This window comes from Ctenopharyngodon idella, chromosome 4 (assembly GCF_019924925.1).
Source record: "Ctenopharyngodon idella isolate HZGC_01 chromosome 4, HZGC01, whole genome shotgun sequence".
NCBI lineage: Eukaryota > Metazoa > Chordata > Actinopteri > Cypriniformes > Xenocyprididae > Ctenopharyngodon > Ctenopharyngodon idella.
Window position 1 is genome coordinate 7,182,397 of NC_067223.1, and position 18,455 is coordinate 7,200,851.

At 35.5% G+C, this 18,455-nt stretch overlaps 3 protein-coding genes across 3 annotated transcripts in view; 2 read left to right on the forward strand and 1 right to left on the reverse strand.

Moving 5' to 3' along the window:
* mybpc1 (myosin binding protein C1) overlaps positions 1 to 7,792 on the forward strand; it is a 40,294-nt gene extending 32,502 nt beyond the window's left edge. The window contains exons 32-33 of the mRNA XM_051889998.1: positions 554 to 740; positions 7,135 to 7,792. Of these exons, the coding sequence (XP_051745958.1) occupies positions 554 to 740; positions 7,135 to 7,244 (297 nt within the window). The 3' untranslated portion in view covers positions 7,245 to 7,792. The remainder of the gene's footprint in view (positions 1 to 553; positions 741 to 7,134) is intronic.
* Positions 1 to 18,455, reverse strand: part of gnptab (N-acetylglucosamine-1-phosphate transferase subunits alpha and beta) — a 55,291-nt gene that overhangs the window by 12,779 nt on the left and 24,057 nt on the right. The window lies entirely within an intron of this gene.
* Positions 9,037 to 18,370, forward strand: chpt1 (choline phosphotransferase 1). Its single transcript, XM_051889995.1, has 8 exons — positions 9,037 to 9,479; positions 13,240 to 13,387; positions 13,891 to 14,032; positions 14,131 to 14,215; positions 15,668 to 15,799; positions 16,002 to 16,160; positions 16,293 to 16,418; positions 16,962 to 18,370. The coding sequence occupies exons 1-8, from the start codon at positions 9,240 to 9,242 to the stop codon at positions 17,076 to 17,078; spliced, it is 1,149 nt and encodes a 382-aa protein (XP_051745955.1). The 5' UTR covers positions 9,037 to 9,239; the 3' UTR covers positions 17,079 to 18,370.

Consider the following 18,455-nt stretch of genomic DNA (forward strand, 5'->3'; position numbering starts at 1 on the left):
GAGTTTCTGACAGCCTCTGAATATAATTTGAGTAATCTGATCACCACACATTTGTTTAAATCTATATTTAGTGCTGTCCACTTAAACAGATGCTAATACCAGGTGTAAACAGAATAAAAGAAATTCAATCCTTGCTAAGTGACCTGAAGTAAAGAAAATAAGAGTAAAAATTACATGCATTGAAGAAGTAATACATGAATTCCAATGATCCTATGAAAACTTATTGGCCCTTCACCCACACAAGGTTGTGGGTGATTCTGCTGGGCACCAACCATGTGCTCATGGCTTTACACCTGTAGTTAGCTTGACCTGCGAGTGTCCCAATGGGCTTAACAGCACCTGCTAGTTATAATCTTTGAGCACAGACTCACTGGATCATATTGTCTTAGTGTCAATAACTCAATACTCTACTGTAACTAACACAGAGAAGCAGTTTTCACTTCATTGACACTCCATTGTGTTTGATGGATTGATGCTGATTTGGTTCCTCTTCACCAGTGATATTATCTGTTGTTTACTGTGTATTCATACTATACTCCGTTACTGCTCTCAGCCTAAGGTGATCTGGATGAAAAACAAGATTACCATCATAGACGACCCACGTTACCGCATGTTCAGCAACCAGGGTGTGTGTACGCTTGAGATCCGCAAGCCCAGCCCGTTTGATGGAGGTGTTTACACCTGCAAGGCTGTCAATGACCTTGGAGAGGCTCAGGTGGACTGCAAACTAGAGGTCAAAGGTTAGTCTGTGCATTAATATAATCATCTATTACCTCAGATATAGATAAGGCATCTTAAGAACACTCCTTTACGGGGATATGCAGTCATGAAGTGACTCAATATGGAATATTACACCTGGTCTTTATTGAAGAGGAATGTTAAGGCCCTGATATACTTCAAGCGAAATCGAAGAACAAATTGGTCATTGTGAACAAAATCAGAACAAAATGAACTTCGCTTGGAGTTTGTTTCAGGCGTTTGAAATAACTTGCCAAAGCAAACATTCCAGAAAAGTTCACTCTGGGGTGCGTTTCCCAAAAGCATCGTTAGCCAACTATAGTCGCAAGTTCCGTTGTTATCAGCACAGTTCAACGAGTCTGTGTTTCCCGAAACCATAGTTCCAACGAACATTCGCAAACAGCATCGCAAAGTTGCGTGGTTGGAATGACAGCTCTCGACCTGTGGTTAGAAGCATGGTTTCTTGTTTGCATGACATCTGGACTTAATAAATCCTTATCTCAAGAAAAATATGCAAGCTGACATTCAGTACAATCTATATCTCTTTTATTTCGAATACATACAAATATCATTTACATCTTCTAGTTTGTGAAGAGATTTAAAGCAGCATTATGAAGAGTGCGCATGTGCGTACGTGCTCCAGTACGTAAGAATGAGCCTATGATTGAATCTGGAAATAAAGCAAAATAACTGAGAAAATTGAGAATTAGTCCTCAGATGCCATGTTCATAATTTATTGCAAAACATCTAGCATTAATTTGATCTGAAATGGATTCATTAAAAGAAGTTATTGCTCCACCACCTGCATGACATCATTAACCGACGTGTTTGAGCGACAGGTTTGCGACAATACAGTTTCGCGAAACAGTCGTGACTAGCTAGTCTAGCTAGATTTCTTCAACGATGCATCGTACTATGGTAGTTCAGCAGCGAGCCCTTTGGTCCATGGCGATTAAGTAATACGTAGGAAGGTGTGGCTCTGGCGCTTCGCCTTCTTTGACATGGAAATCTGATCTGGTTCATTTCTTCTGTTCAGCCCGTCAAGGTCAGACATCTGCGAGTAAAAACATGAACACACTGGAGAGCTGCTTTAGAGAAGAAATTGAAGTTTCTCTGAAAGCAACACGCTGTTTTCCATGTTTAATACTGTAAAGCTGCTTGCTTTAAATCAATATATTGTATTAAAGGTGGACTCAGTAGAATTTCAAAAACACTGTTTGGAAGTTAGTCGGGCCGACACCAACAACACACATGTAACCAATCATCATGAGGGGGCATATGACGGTCGAGGAGAGAGAGATTTGAAAATAAGAAAAAAAAAAAAAAAAAAAAACCTGCAGAACGAGAGATGGGACACAATACAAAAGCTCAAAAGAATATCACTGGAATGATGGTTTATGATTGGGCAAGCGCTTTAGGACCGCATTTATATTAGAAAAGCTTTTCAGCACTGGAGAGAGCTGAGTGGGAAGGCCTGAAAACAGACGCAGAGGCTGCTTGGATCCCGCTTCTCTTGTGAGTAACGCGGTTTTGATTGTCTGGAGCTGCTGTGCTGTTTGCGGCTAACATCGAACACTTTGTATTTACTCTTGTGTACTGTACATTCATTTTTTGTGCTTCCTTGTCGTTCGCTCATCAACCGTGCTGCGCGTCAGCTGTGATAAACAGACATTCACTCGCATTGCGTGTGTAACAGTGGCCAGATAGAGTGAGTTTTGCTGTTAAAGCACTGCACACTGACGACCGCTAGAGAATGCGGTGTTTAGCGTCATTGTCAGTGCACTCGCCTCACACACCAGCAGCGATTGGGCTGTGGTTCGAGACCGACTCGGAGCAGGGTGGTTAGGATTGGAGGGTGAGTTTTGGAGGCAAAGCAATGAAGAGAGGGGTGGGTTTGTTTGGGTTGATTTCAAATATCAACAATGTCCAACAGCGTTGTTCAAAATCTACTTACCACACCTTTAAGTGGTATATAAATAAACGTGACGATTAGAGTGCCGAATTGCCGAGCTCTATGATCAGATCAGATGTATGTTTATTTTGTTATTGAGAGGAAAGTACGCAGCACATTTATATATTTATCTAAACGCTGCTCCCATCCCTTGTGGTGTCAGAATGTTTACTAACAGAATCGCTGCAAAGGTATTTCATTTATTTAGGTATTTCAAAGGTAATTCTTTTTACCCCTGAGCGAAGAACGAAAAAACTTAGCCGTGAGTATATTGGGGCCTTTACTGTTGCGTAGAACCCTGTTTGATTCCACTATACTGTATGTGCTTTCAAAACTCATTTTCATTGAGGTAACCAAAAGAGCTTAAACTAAAGACTAAATGAGGAGCCTGACAAGGGTTCATTTGCCTTCAAGAGCACCTCAGTATAACTTCATTTCCTTACCAACCTACACGCTATTTTTACACCTAACCAACCAATTAATGTCCATAAGATTATAGCACTTTGGTCCACCATTGTTACAATTCTGTTTGTAATATGAACAATGTCTTAATGTCTTCTGTGGATTTCAAGGGTAAGTACAATATAGAAGCCATATGATAAAAAGGCTTAATGCTCTCTTCACCATTCCATTCATTTATATTTATTCTACATATTCTATTTGTTTGTATTGTACACTTGTTTATAATCGTAGCCTTTATTATGCTGAGGCTCTTTTCTTTTTTGTAATAGCCAATAGAGCACCAATAGAGCATTTATACAGTATTAAAACTTGAAGAAATTCATTTATAAAATTAACAATTATTATTACTGCAGCTTGCAATCAATTAAAATATTTAATCACAATTAAGCACAGGTTTTATATGCGCTTAGCACATTAATGCATTTAGTTATTTTCGAGCTTTAAAGAGAATAAAATGTTTCCATACCAAGGCTGAACATGACTTAATGTTGTTAACCTCTCAGGTTAATTACCTCTCAGAAAAATCTATTAAAAAACCCTCTCAATCAGTTAAGTCAAATAAAATGTGTTAATGCCATTTTTTAAATAATTAATTACATAAATAAATAACAGTTAAATGGTGTTAACCTGTTGATTTAAACAACCTAATTATTACTTTACCAGCATTAGTACATTCACATTTGAAGCTATTTTGAGCTAAATCAACTTTCAATATTTAGATCCTTTAATTATATTATAAAAATCAAATGTACATTAATATACAATATATAAAATATAAATAGAATATAAAAAGATATATATTTTTTGTCTCCTGTCACATTTGTACAGTCATTTAGTACAGCTGTGATCTATCTGCAAGATCTCTCTCAACAAGATATGACCATTTAAGTATGTTGTTACTCCATTGTATCATAACTGGCATAAATTGAGAATTTACAACAGCATCCAGTAAATCCAAAGCAATTTCATCTCACCACTGCCACTGGACCACACATCCCATAATGCAACACTTTGTAGAAAGCAGATTCACATGGTCACACCCATTACACATTGTTTAGCAGGTCTGTGAAAAATCCTAGACCTGATAAAAAAATTAAAAATTGTGCTGCTGACATGTTTTCATACTCTATCATACCTTGCCATATTGCTGTGTTTCCCTCTTGGTAGACTGTGTTATGTCCTTTAACTCCTTCATGTTAAATCTGTAATGACTAAGTCAGTGATATACCCTGAGGCACATAATAACTCCCTCATGTAAACTTTGGGTTTAATCCGTATTTTCTTTTCTCCCCCAGTCATCACTCAGGAATAGTTACTGTGTTGTTCTCATTCAAGGTAAGCTTTCATATGGTTTCGGGCATATGAAGCTTATTTTTCATTCATTCTGCATCCCTTGGTTGCCAATAATCCTGCTTTTGCTCTTTGCTGGTGTGCAATGCTCTAGAATTTGAGAATTATATTCCCGAATCAAGAATGTTTTACAGGATTCTACAAGAACTCCAAGAACCAGTTTAAGGTTTTAAAAGGAAAACTGGGTGAACGTGATTTCACAAAATACAACGTGTCCCTGGTTCAACATCTTCGTTCATTCTGGGACAACATTCCAATCAATCAATCAAAAATTAGCTGCTTTTACATCATTGTTATTTACCTATCATTTCCCTCTGATTTTAGGGATACATTTTTGGTAGGGTTAGGTTTAGGGGTAGGGATAGGGTTAGAACTACATTTTCGGACAGGAATGTTGTTCCAGGATCAACAAATTATTTTATGAGTCTTACTTAGCAAAATCATGGTGACCAGGAAAACTACAGAATTTATACTGTGCATGCTTTCGACAAAGTCAGCCAGTGTTGGGGAATGTTACTTTTAAAACGTAGAATTTTGTGCTAATCATTATAAAAAAAAGTAACTAATTATGAAAACATGTTAAATTACTTTTTCCCAACAGCATCTAACTGAGACTCTTTCTCCTGCAGAATGGAAGGGCAATGCTTGGCTTGCAGGCACTGGAAATGCTACTTTATGATGTTCTACTTTAAGTGTTTGACCCCCTCCAACACCCCCTCCCCCCAACATAGTTTGCATGCAATGACATATAGGTTATACCACAAAGCTACTTTTTAAAGTGGCATATTTTTATTTACCAGCACTATTTTGAATCTGCACGTCAATGAAGCATGACACACTCCTTAGACCAATATCCATCATACTTACACAACTCCCACCATACATGTGCACCTTTTATCCCCTATTTCTCCCAACATGGCTAAGAGAAGGGATTTCAACTGTACATTTATAAATAAAAAAGTAATGTGAATTAATTACTTGACAAAATAAATGTAACAAGTAACCGTTACTTTACTCATTACAAACCATGGTGTAAACTTGCTGAAGTAAAATCCTAGCAATTTTAGACACTAGAATTGCCACAAAATGGGATGTTACCCCTTTCTCTCAGATTCAAAACAAAGTCAAGACTAGCATCCCTGCCCCAAGCAAAACTCGATTCTTATGTATTATTTCTGCAGATGTGCTTTGTAAATTTATAACGGTGTTCATTCAGCTTCATTTAGAGCGCATTCAACCAACTGCCCATGCAGCTCAACATGCTACAGCAAGCAAAGATAAGCAATCATGAAATGTGTTATGAGCACCTGAATAGCTGCAAAAGCTTGCAGAGATATGATTGTACTCACTGCCTCAACATTTGTGTTGCACCTGCCGAACACTGACAAATTCCTGTCCTGATTTTACTGTTTTCCTTCTCTTTTTGTCTGTCTCTACCTCTTTTCTCTGTATACAGTGGCCCCAAAAGGTTTTTGGACACTTAAGTCACACTTAAAAATGTCTGAATGTCATTGTATTACAAAATATCAAACCGACCCTTGTGAAAAAGTGCACTTAATTGTACTGAACGTGCACTTTAATGTACTTCAAACCTTAAAAGTATGTGTATATATAAACAACTGTAAGGCCATGTAATTATACATTTTCATAACTGTTTCTTAACAGAATTGAGTACACTTTTAAACAGTGCACTTTGTAATTAAATGTTTTACTTTAAATTAAAATTTAAATCATTATGTTTAAATAATCTTGCCTTCTTTGAAGAAGTACTTATTTTGATGTGACTATAATACTAAAGCACATGTAAAGTATTTGACTACAATTTTAACTGTAGTTTTATTTGATATTACATTCAAAAGTTAATGTTTAAAATGTACTAAATTGCAACTTCGTTGTTACAAATTACAAATATATTTACAAAAAAGATATATTTAAGTTAACCATAAATGCTTGTCAGTATATTCTGAAGTACACTTTAACCATATTTCAAAGATGATAAAAGTATGAAATTATGTATAAAGATGAACTTATGTCCCATTTAAGTGAGTCAAAAAACACTCTAAAGTTCAACTAATTATATTTAATATACATTTTTATACTATTATAATAATAAATTTTCATTTGATTGCAACTAACATGCAATTAAGTATAAGAAAACATTCTGTATATTATATTATACAGCTGAAGTACTGTATATTCTTTTAAAGTATATTATTTTCATAAAAAGTACTTTTTAAAAGTGTGCCTGCAAACAAATTATGTTCAGGCTTTTAACTTCACTTTTCTGAGCCTCTTTTTGTGTGTGTGTCAAGATGATTTCTGGTAGAAATCAGTTCTCCTTAAGTTCAAGTGTCCACATTTTAAACAATTCATCCATTTTTTTTTTATAATTTGAATTACAAACTTCTTATTATGAAACAATCTGCTTAAGAAGAGTGTTTGGGCTATTCTTCCTTTAAAATAAATGGCACTAGTTTTGATATTTTATATAATACAAAGACTTTCAGACATTTTTAAGCATGGCTTATGTGTCCAAATACTTTTGTGGCCACTGTGAAGAACAAATATGTATCTCGTAATTTCATTGTTTTCAATGTCATCTCTCTGACTCTGTCATCCTTCCCCTCTTTCAGGAGGTTTTACGTTCTTTGAGCTGATGAAGCGAGGCGTTCCCTTACACCTCATTGATAAGTACATGAACGAATCTGAGAAGTCAGAATCAGAGAAGAAAGGATCCAACTGAAGGCTGATTCACCCAATGATTACCCAGAAATCCCTGTCACTACTACAGATAATGGCACATTTGTCTTTGGCATGGTATGCTTTGTTCAGACATGGATCTATAGTTAGAAAAGTCTGTGTCTGTCACTGTGCAATCGTGTAAAGCTGTGTTTTAAGAAGTGCCACTGAAACGCAGATGCATGCTTTTAGTGAACTGGATTGTAGCTTCTAAATATATCACAAATACACATTTTTTTTGTGAAAGACATAGAGCAATCAGTTATACAGTATGGTGATGCGGTTCATTAACGTTTTTCTGGGTCTGGGTTTTGCGGTTTCTGTCTTTCTTTTCCTTTCTTTTTTCTGCCTGTTTGATTTTACCCCTGAGTTTTCCAGCCCCTTTCCATCATTCTCTAATGAATCTACTGAAATACACTTAGATTAGCAATATCAATACTGTGCAACTGGCAGATCAGACAGGGTGTCAGAGAGACACGTGTTTGTTTCTTGATAGTACATGCCAATGTTCATTTTAGCATGACAGTTGAATAAATGTCACTGTATGAAAAACACGTGTTTATTTCTTGTTTCAGAAGGTTTCTTATTTTTAAAATATCTTATTTTTCTGCAGATCGCAATATAGCCTTCTCTTTTCTCTATTATGCATAATTACAAATTTTATTTGTTTGTTTCTCTTGCTAGATGTTCTTTAGGCACAAAAGATGTTTTATTTATCAATTTATAGTGCTTCTCCGTCCCTATCTATATTGGGGTTTAAATCATTTCTAAATATTATTTTAATAATAAAAAATTCATCCCTTTTCTTTTGTAACCTTTAGGAAACCAATTGGAAATTCAAGTCTAGTTGTTTACAAATATTTGACCCTAAATTGTAATGGCCAACATTCCACATTTCACTTTTTCGTTTAATTAAATGCATCATCCGGGTTTTTAAAGTGCACTTTATCTTTTTGGAATTTTCAGTGAAAAGACACTACTACAAAAAAGGGATAGAATAGTGCATACATAATTTTTTTGTGATTTAACATAATAAACATCTATAACAGCGTCATAAATAAGGACAGTATTTATGGTTTGCCAACGTTCTGACCGTTAATGAACCGAAATGAATAAAAAAAAGCAATGTATTGTTACTATGGTTACCAAAACAATTTGTGACTCTTCATGAGCTTCTATAAAAATACGCACCATGACTGTAATAAAAATTTTGTGGTTACCCCCTTGAAACCCATATAATTAAATTACTACAAAAAAATCATTTTCAACTTTCCTGTTTTGACTTATTTTAGCAGGGCTCAAGCCTTAATTTGGGTCAGATCGCCTCTATGATTTGCACCCTTCTAAAAATATGAGGGCGGGTATGACAGGTGTCAGTCAAACCTGCTCACCTCCAAAAATCAATGTTATTTCAGTAATATTTAGTTATTAATATTTTGAATTAGCTTTTATTTGTATATTTTAATTTTAGTTTACATTCTAGTGTCATTTTTATTAGTTTTTTTTTTTTTAATTACAGCTAAATAGAAAATATAAATATTTTTAAAGTATTTTAAGTAATTTTAGTAATTCAACTTAAACCAAAATCAGAAACGTTGCCTTTGCAACGAACTGAAATAAGTCTAAGTTTAATATTTTTCATCTAATATTTAGCCTTTATTTTATTTCAGCAACATCTCAATAAGAGAAAACGATTTTAATAAATTTAATTAACAAGACTGCCTGTAATGTAAACCAGAACACCACCATCTGCGCCCCTGGTGGTCAGACGCGGTACCGCAGCCGTTCAAATTTCCCGGCTGTGTTCTCTTCCGGACGGCAGTTTCCTGCGCCTCTGCGTTTATCTGTTGTCAACTATTAGGAACGGAGGAGGCTGTCGGTTCCGCTCATCAAAATGACTCTCCACACGTAACCACCGCAAGCTAATGTCGTCTTCTAAGTGGACACTTGGGGATTAGGACCAAAACATTGCACTGACCCTGCCAAAAGAGCGATCATAATGCCTCAGTGCGCGTGTCCGGGGCCGCTGTCCGCGGTCCAGCTCAAGCGCCTGGAGGAACACAAGTACAGCGCGGCCGGTCGCTCTCTCTTCGAGCCGCCCTGCCAGATATACTGGAACTGGCTGGTCCAGCAGATCCCGACGTGGGTCGCGCCGAACACACTGACCATCACTGGACTCCTCATTAACATATTAACGACGGTCATTCTCGTGTATTACAGTCCCACGGCCACGGAGGAGGTGAGTTCAGACGCGAGCGAAACTTTGAGTGACAGCGTTACGTGTTTCAATCTATTTAAATGCCCTGCCACGTCAGTTTTAAAAATAAACACTCACATTTAGGATTGCATTGCTTTCGGTGGTGCTGAACAAAGACTATAAATACACAAGTAACGTTTTGTGGCTTAATGCATTTTTGGTCACTGTCTGTTGTAGCCTACTGGTTTATCGATTCACGTTTAATGATAAAGCTGGGTTACACTTTATTTTAAGTTGACGTTGTTACAGTGTAATTACACAAATAAGAACTGGGTAATATGAACTACATGTACTTACTATAGGTTAAAGATTAGGTTTGATTTGGGGTTAGTTACTTGCAATTATGCGTCATTTAGTGTTATAACTACAAGAGTAAGTAGTACTTGCAACATGTTACTACCTCACCTTAAAATAAAGTGTTACCTGACGTTTTAGCTTTGTAAGGCATTGTAAGCAGCTGCTTTATCAGATTTATTGACCATGCAGATCACTGTTTGCTATTTTAGCTGTTGACCCTCTCTATCTGATTCTGGGCTGCACTGTTGTTGACCACATGTCACAGTACCCTGTGTCATATTTCCAGGATCACAGACTATAGTCCACCAGCAAAGTCCAGATTCCTCTGTTTATTGCTATGCAGCTCTGGAGATTGCTGCTGAATGCACAACTTTAACCCACCTGTTGCCAGGATAGAACACAGATAAAGGGAGTTTAGAGTGAACTTTAACCCAGAGACAAACTAATTGGTTAAGTCGCCCAAAATAATTATATAATTAATATCATAATCATATAATAATATTTATTAAACGGTTAGTTCCTGTCATTGATTCTGATTGATCAATAGCTGTGTTTTATTCACGATAAAACACGGCTATGACCGCTTCACCCAACCGGTCTGTGTATCACTACACCCTTAGCAACCACTTTTAGCAACGTAAACTGTATGTTCTCAATTGATATTGTTCATTGATGTTTACTGTATTATGTAGAAGAGTGTTGTGAGAAAGAGATCGAGTGAGCGAGTTTATTACCTGCATTCAGATTTAGCATTTTCCTTCAGGTCAGTCCTACGTTCATAATAAAAAATCTGTTTAAATGTCCGATGTATTATCTTGTCCTTTTAACAGTTAAGGGGTTTTCCCGTGACTGACAGCGCTAGTCAAAGCATTTGTCGGTTGCGTCTATTTCCGTGTTCACAACAATTCAGTCTTTTCAAAGTAAAAGTCTTCGCTGCTGACTGACACACTCATAAAGACAGTCTTTGCCACCATCTAATGGTGTAATAATGTAACTTCTGTTGCGTTCACGGTCAGGGACTGTTTTTTTCGGCGGGCGGAAGACTTTAAGTGAAAGTTTACTTCATGAAAGTTGCATTGATACATATTTTTGGCTTTAATATTTGTATTGTGTGGTAACCGTTTTATAAAAGGTACTCGAGGCTAGTGCTGTATCGTGAATAAGTCACGGCTGAAGGGGTTGCAGGCACAGCCTTTCGTACCTTATTGCTTACATTAAAAATATATAATTAAGCAATATTGCATGAGCAAGAGCTGCTGTACTGAATATTAGCACAAGGCCACAGGTAATATCAACTGTGCTGATATTCACTACGACAGCACAATTATGAGCGTGATGTTTTTAATCACCAACTTTTTTTTTTTTTTTTTTTAATTATGAATCAAATTAGAAGACTGGAACTAATTTTTTCTAAGCCTAATAATTAACGTTATAATTTTTGTAAACATGGCATTCAAACGTTAACTTAACGTTAACATTCATAATTTTACAAAATATTTGTATTTTAAATAAATGCTGTTCTTTTGAACTTTATTTGTCAAAGAATCCTGAAAAAAAAAAAAAAAAAATGTATCATGGTCTCCACAAAATTAAGCAACACAACCATTTTTAACATGGATGATATTAAGAAATGTTTCTTGAGCACCAAATCAGCATATTAGAATGATTTCTGAAGGATCATGTGACTCTGAAGATGCTGAAAATTCAGCTTTGGAATAAACTACATTTTAAAATATACAGTCACAATATTACTGTTTTACTCTATTTTTAAACAAATAATCGCAGCTTTGGTCAGCATAAGAGACTTCTTTCAAAAACATTTAAAAAATAAAAATCATACCAACCTCATACTTTCGAACAGTAGTGTAAGTGTTGCGTAATTTAAAACAAAAGGCATTAGGATGTCAGATAATACACATATCAATATTTTTAGGCCCACATTTCATCTGACAACTACTTACAGTGCATCATCTCCAATTACTATAGAATAAAGTAAACTATCAGTATCTGTGTCTAGTATCAGAATCGATATAATATAAATTATGTAATGTATGTCATTAATCATATAACTGCATAGGCCTGATATTGAGTTGTGTGTCCTGTTCTCCTAACAACAACCTGATAGATTTAGGATTCACATCCACAGTAACAGACTTAACAGAGAGAATTATTTAATACATTAGAGGCCTTCAAGAGGCCTTTTTTTTTTTAATGAAAAGTACTTAAGTGATGGATCTGAAACATGCAGGGGGTTTATTCTGTTTTGTGAATGTGCAGTGAAACCAGATGGCCTACATGTAGGCTCTCTGGGAAATTGACCCAGTAGGCCACATGGACTTTTGCCCATACCAGACTATTACACACACACACACGTACATCTGTCTTTTAGAGGACATTCACTGACACAATGCAATATCTAGTTCCTTACCCTACCCATCACAACTAAGTGCCTAACCCGAACCCCTACCCTAAACCTAATTATAAGCTTATCCCTAAAAACTAAGTCTTGCCCCTTAAACAGACCTTTAAAGGGGTCTCAGAAAGTGAGGACCGGCCAAAATGTCCTCACTCCAATGGTCTAAAACTCAAACTGGTCCTCACAAACATAGTTGTACAAGTACACACACTTTTATTGTCTTCTCATTTTACATTATCTATGATTGAGTTATTTCAAAGCACTACACAATGTCATATTGGTTATTCACGGATTTTAAATAGTATTTTTTTTCATCCTTTATCTCTTATTATTACACCTGTTACTATATTACACATGTTAATAAGCTAAATCTTATTATTTCCAATCTAATCTTAATGTTTTAGAGGAATTAATTGATTAAAAAGGAAAATTATGCCTGGATAAGCAAGAAACTGAGCAATAAAGCAAAGGGGGCAATAATCCAGGGAAGACAATTATACCAGTCTCCTCTATGGATTTAAGTCATTTCACATTTGTAGCTACATTTTCTTTCCTTCATATTATATGATTATATGTATGGCTGAAGTGCTTCTTTCCAAAATCACCTCTCAGCAAATGAAATTATGGCAAAATAGTGGAGATAACGGTATCTATTAAAGGAAATAAGATAAAAAAAGCTCCTTTGTGTCCATGTTTGCTAACCTTGATAAGTTTTGTTTTCAGTCTCGCACAAAATAATATAAACCACCCATATCTACAGTTAGAGGTCAAAGTTTAGTTTTAGGTTTTGTTTTCTCTCTTGGCACAAGAGATCTGAAAGCTTGAGTGGTTGAATGTAAGAAACTGCAAATAAATTAACAAAAAAAAAAAAAAAAAAAAGAAAGAGCATTTAATATAATTTGGAAAAATGATTATGTCTCATTGGCTTTGAGTCCAGTCAAACAAGAAGAACTGGGTCTTCAATATGCTTACTTGTTCAGTTAATGTTGGCTCGGCCTTTATTTTTTCCTTCATATCTACCCTTTTTAGGCTCCAGGTTGGGCCTTTATTCTCAGCGCGTTAGGTCTCTTCATCTACCAATCGCTGGATGCCATTGATGGAAAGCAGGCCAGACGGACCAATAGCAGCTCAGCTCTTGGGGAGCTCTTTGACCATGGCTGTGACGCTGTTTCAACAGGTACAACCAGCCAGACAACCTTTTGTCCTTTAGTTAGGAATAATATTTAGTAGTGCTTTCTCAGGAAACCAGCAGTATTACTATTCACTCTCAGAAAAAAAAGGTACAAAAGCAGTCACTGGGGCAGTACCTTTTCAAAAGGTACACTTTTGTACCTAAATGGTGCATATTGGTACCTTAAAAGTATATATTAATACCTAAAGTGTACATGTTAGTACCTAAAAGGAACAAAAGGGTACCTTTTAAAAAGGTACCGCCCCAGTGACTTATAGTAGTGATTTGAACAAACTGCTTTTAAATTGACCCAGTAAGCAAACACCTAGCAACATCCTAAAAACATTGTGTCAAAAGTGTCTATTTTTTATGTATTATTGTTTACAATAATAATAGTGGATAGATATTGGATAATATTTATATGGATTAGCAGTAGATTTATGCCATTTGTTATGTGTTTATTTACATCTGTAAATATTAACAGCATTCTAATTGGATTGCTCTCTTAGTGTTTGTTGCCGTGGGAACGTGTATATCCTGTGGGATCGGCGCTTACCCTAACTGGATGTTTTTTTGTGGCTTTGTGGGCATGTTCATGTTTTTCTGCGCACACTGGCAGACGTACGTGTCTGGAACACTCCGCTTCGGATTGTGAGTGCATCTGTTCACGGCTTATTCGACTGAATTCATTCAACCTGTCTGTCTGTGTGATTTTTTTCAAACTGTCTTTTACCAAACGGTTTCTGCAGGGTTGACGTGACAGAGGTCCAGATTGCTATTGTAATCATGTATGTGATGACAGCATTCGGAGGAGTGAGTCTTTGGGAAACTAGGGTACGTCATTCACCTTCTTTAACAGACATTTGCTTCACACTGAGCCTCTGAAGTTTCTTTCTCATAATGTTCATGAATTCACTTCCAAACCACCTACACTGGAAAAGTCCATTGTGGCCAGTCACAGCGTGGAAAAAGACACTCCATGTCTATTTTTGACTTGTTGCCAAGTTACTTATTTTCCCCATCAGTCTGAAATAATATAATTTTACTTACAAGTATCATTTTGTGTGCATTGACTGCTATTATATTTGATATATATTTAAGTAACTTCTGACTGTAACATCAAAGTAAGCTTATAATGTTTCTGGCCTACTAATTTAAAACCAATCAATTACTTAAAATTTTTGCATCAAACCATATGCGTACAATCATCAATTTATATAATCAATATATATTGCAAATCTTTTTCCTTATGCGTGATTTCACATCTTTTTATTAATAATTTGTAATTATTTACAAGATTATTCACAATACTAACAAAATAATAATAAAAATACTAATATATTAAATTTAGGTAAATATAAATCTTTCTATTATATTATTATTAGTTTTGTGCATAAACAAATAAACATGTAAATAAATAACTTATATTTATATAGATAGATTTATATTTACCTAAATTTATATAAATATATTAATACAAATAATTATTAGTTATTTACGTTTATTTATATGTTTATGCACAATACTAACAATAATAATAATATAAATTTAGGTAAATATAATATATATCACATATTTTTATTTATTTTTGTTTATTTGTAAGTTTACTTACAATACTAATATTATAGTAAAAATAATACATTTAGGCAAATATAATATTAATCTTTTATTAGTAGTTTTTATTTATTTACATGTTTATTCACACTAATATAATAAATATTTAGGTTAATATAGTAAAATGTAATAAATCATGATTATGAATAGTTTTTATTTACATTTATTCACAATATTAATATAATAATAAATATAAGTACATTTCATTTATTATTATTTAAAACAATAGCCTCAGTTGCAGTGTGACAACTGGGTGCTTGTAGTTAACAAATGTTTTCAGATTATTCTTTTAAAAGGGTTCAACAGACTATAATATATTAAATATTATAGACAATTTACTGAAAAAAAAAAAAAATTCAAATCCTCAAAAACTGTGAATCATGACACAGCCCCCTTTTCTGAGTGTGTTCTTTTGTTTTCTGCCTCCTGTCTAAGGACAAACAGACTGTGAAAAGGTAAATATAGGTAAAAACTGCTACCATGGCTACCAGTCACCCATAGACATGATCTTGCCAAAAAAGCAGATGAAGTCAACACGCACATCAGTCTTTTCTAACCTCCATGTAAAGCATGCTCAGAGCTTTAGCTTTGCCTCTTCCCAGCACCCCTGCTCACATGAGACACAAACTAACAGCTATTCTCATATTATATATTCTCATATCTTTCAACCAGTTGCCTGTTCTTGGTGTGGATTTGCAAACCTTTCCAATTCTCGGCATCATCGGCGGGTTCCTGTATTCAACCTACAACTACTTCTACGTCATCCTGAATGGTGGTGTGGGCAAGAACGGCTCAACTGTCGCAGTAAGTGCACTCCAGCAGTGCATGGGTCATTGAGGTCTTCATTGTTTCTGTTCTTTAACAGCACTGAATCCTATTGCAGTCATGTTTTTTCAGCTTAATGCTTCATATTATAACTCATTTGCAAGGTTTAACATAATGCAAAGTAAAAAAAAGTGAAGAATTGTGGTCTTAACAGTACTTTAACAGTGCGTGTCTTCCTTAGGACACCAGTGTGTTGTCTCCTGGTCTACACATTGGCCTCATCCTCACTCTGGCCTTCATCATCTTTAAAAAGTCCTCCAGTCAGCTTTTTGAGCACCATCCTTGCCTTTATGTCCTTACATTTGGCATGGTGATCGCCAAGATCTCAAATAAGCTGGTGGTGAGTGTTTCTTATGTAGCTGGTGCCTACATGAGAAAATTCTAGTCAAAATAAGCTTCATCATTTCCTTAAACAGCTATCCAAAACGATCCAAAATGCATCAGGTGTTTTCAGATATGCTTTGCTTTGCAGGTGGCCCATATGACCAAGAGTGAGCTTCATCTTCCTGACACAGCCTTCATTGGTCCTGGACTCCTCTTCCTAAATCAGTATTTCAACAGCTTCATTGATGAACACATCGTGCTTTGGATTGCCATGGTGAGCCAGAACCATTAGCGGGTCAAACGGGGCAATTCAATTCAACTGCTTCATTTTTTAAATTTTCGAACATACTATAAAGCTAAAACCTGAGACTCAGCTTAGGACTGCACATGCGCATTGGCTCGTCTAGCCTGAAAAGTAAGCTTTTTTTAACGCTATTTGAGCATAAGAAACAACATTTATGGGACAGTTCATGTTAGATTGTGTTGCTGATTTGAAATATGTTATTTAATTGTGAGTTCGCCAAGCAGTTTTTGAGATTTCAGGATTCCCCCATTCAAATAGATAGGACTGCCGAATAGGAGGTGTTGCAAATATGGCCACCGAGTGAACAGACTTTCCTTGAAAGGGACTTTGACTTTCTCCCATTCATAATAATACGAGTGCACCGTCTTTCTATATATAAAGTCTTTGGATAAAGGCAGAATTGTGAGATAATTTACTTTTTTTTTTATTCCATGGCAGAAACAAGCTTCCATAGCAAAAAGCATTTGAGTCAAAACTAAACAAGCCTGTCTTATCTCAATCACTGCTGTTTAGGTGCTGTCCCTGGTGGATTTGGTGCGTTACTGCATGAGCCTGTGCCTGCAAATCGCCTCCCACCTACGAATCAGAGTTTTCAGCATCACCCTACAGGGCCACTCCCACAGAGACTGACAATTTGCCCGGCGGGAGGAGGAAGCGGAATCAAAGAATGAAGATGTCGTCCCGCTTCTCAAAGTAGAGCAGGAGAACTCCACCAACCAAAACCGCAACGGCCTTGACAGTGTGACCACCACAGACTAACAGAACTGAACTTTTTGCCAGGTTTGACCAGACCATCTTGAGTAAGACCAGCTCATATTGTTTTTTAACTACACTAATGTACACTAGAATAACTCACTGGATGAAAAGAAAAAGTTTTGACACAACGAAATGTACAAAACACGGCCTCAGGGCCAGAGGGCCATGTTCAAGTTTTTTGTTGCCTTGAAATGGTTCATTCATGTGCTGGAATGAACTATAGATTATTATTATTATTATTATTATACATTGGAAATTGTTAAGAAATCAAATAATCATTAACTAAATTTGTATTGGCCAAAAAATTTCCATAGAAAAATTTCCTAAATATTTCTCATCCAAAGCATTTGGTCAAAGATAGAAATGAGAGAAAAGAATCCAAAAATAGCCCAAAAAATAATTAATGGGAGGAAACATTATTGTCTCACTGTAGTATTCATCAGAATAGATTTGTACTTTGTTTTTTGGGTTTGATCATGTTTGTCAGTTTTAAACAAAAAAGGGAAGCTACAACTGCAGTTTGGGCAATCAATTAATAATCTTCTGCTGTTTTTTAATTAAGCCCATTTTCTACATCGTATAATATCCATAATTTTATTTAGACTTTTTATACCTCTGATCTTGGTAGAGTACAAAAGAAAAATGTATTACATATTTCATTATTGTTTTTAAGACCATATATAGTCGACAAACTGCCAATGGTTTACACCACAGAACCATTTAGGATTTTTACTGTCATTAAAAAAGCAGCTATTTGTAGATCTTGCGACTCTTATATATATATATATATATAATATATATATAAAATAAGAAACAGAAATAAACTTTGCCCAAACAGCCATTGTAGCTTTAAGAAGTAATAGGAAACTTTTTGTGATTGTCCAGTGATTACAGTGTATGTATTTATTTTAATAATCTGACTGAATTTAGTGTGAAATTAAGTCAAGCCTGTTTAAAACAAAAATAATAATTGAAAGAACTTAATTGTCAAGGATTGTGGCTGTGCACAAAAACAGGGACAAGAGTTTTTTGGAGGGGGTTTAGAGGGATTTTGGGGGGTGTTGATCCTCTGTGCCTGTTTTATGATGCACTATCTCTGCCTGCTTAGAATCATCTCCTCCCAAAGGGCTAATAAAAACAATAAATTTTGTGTGATTTGAATAGAACCCTGTCTAAAGTGTAGTTCCTGTGTGTTTTGGGGTCTTGGTACTGATGAAATTTCAAAACAACAAGGCATATTCAAAGCAGTCA

Bases quoted from the DNA above. Each gene is read 5' to 3' on its own strand.
- chpt1 (XM_051889995.1), top strand. From the start codon at position 9,240: ATGCCTCAGTGCGCGTGTCCGGGGCCGCTGTCCGCGGTCCAGCTCAAG. The intron at 13,388-13,890 runs GTACAACCAGCC...TTGCTCTCTTAG, and splicing joins CTGTGACGCTGTTTCAACAG to TGTTTGTTGCCGTGGGAACG. The intron at 14,033-14,130 runs GTGAGTGCATCT...CGGTTTCTGCAG, and splicing joins GGAACACTCCGCTTCGGATT to GGTTGACGTGACAGAGGTCC.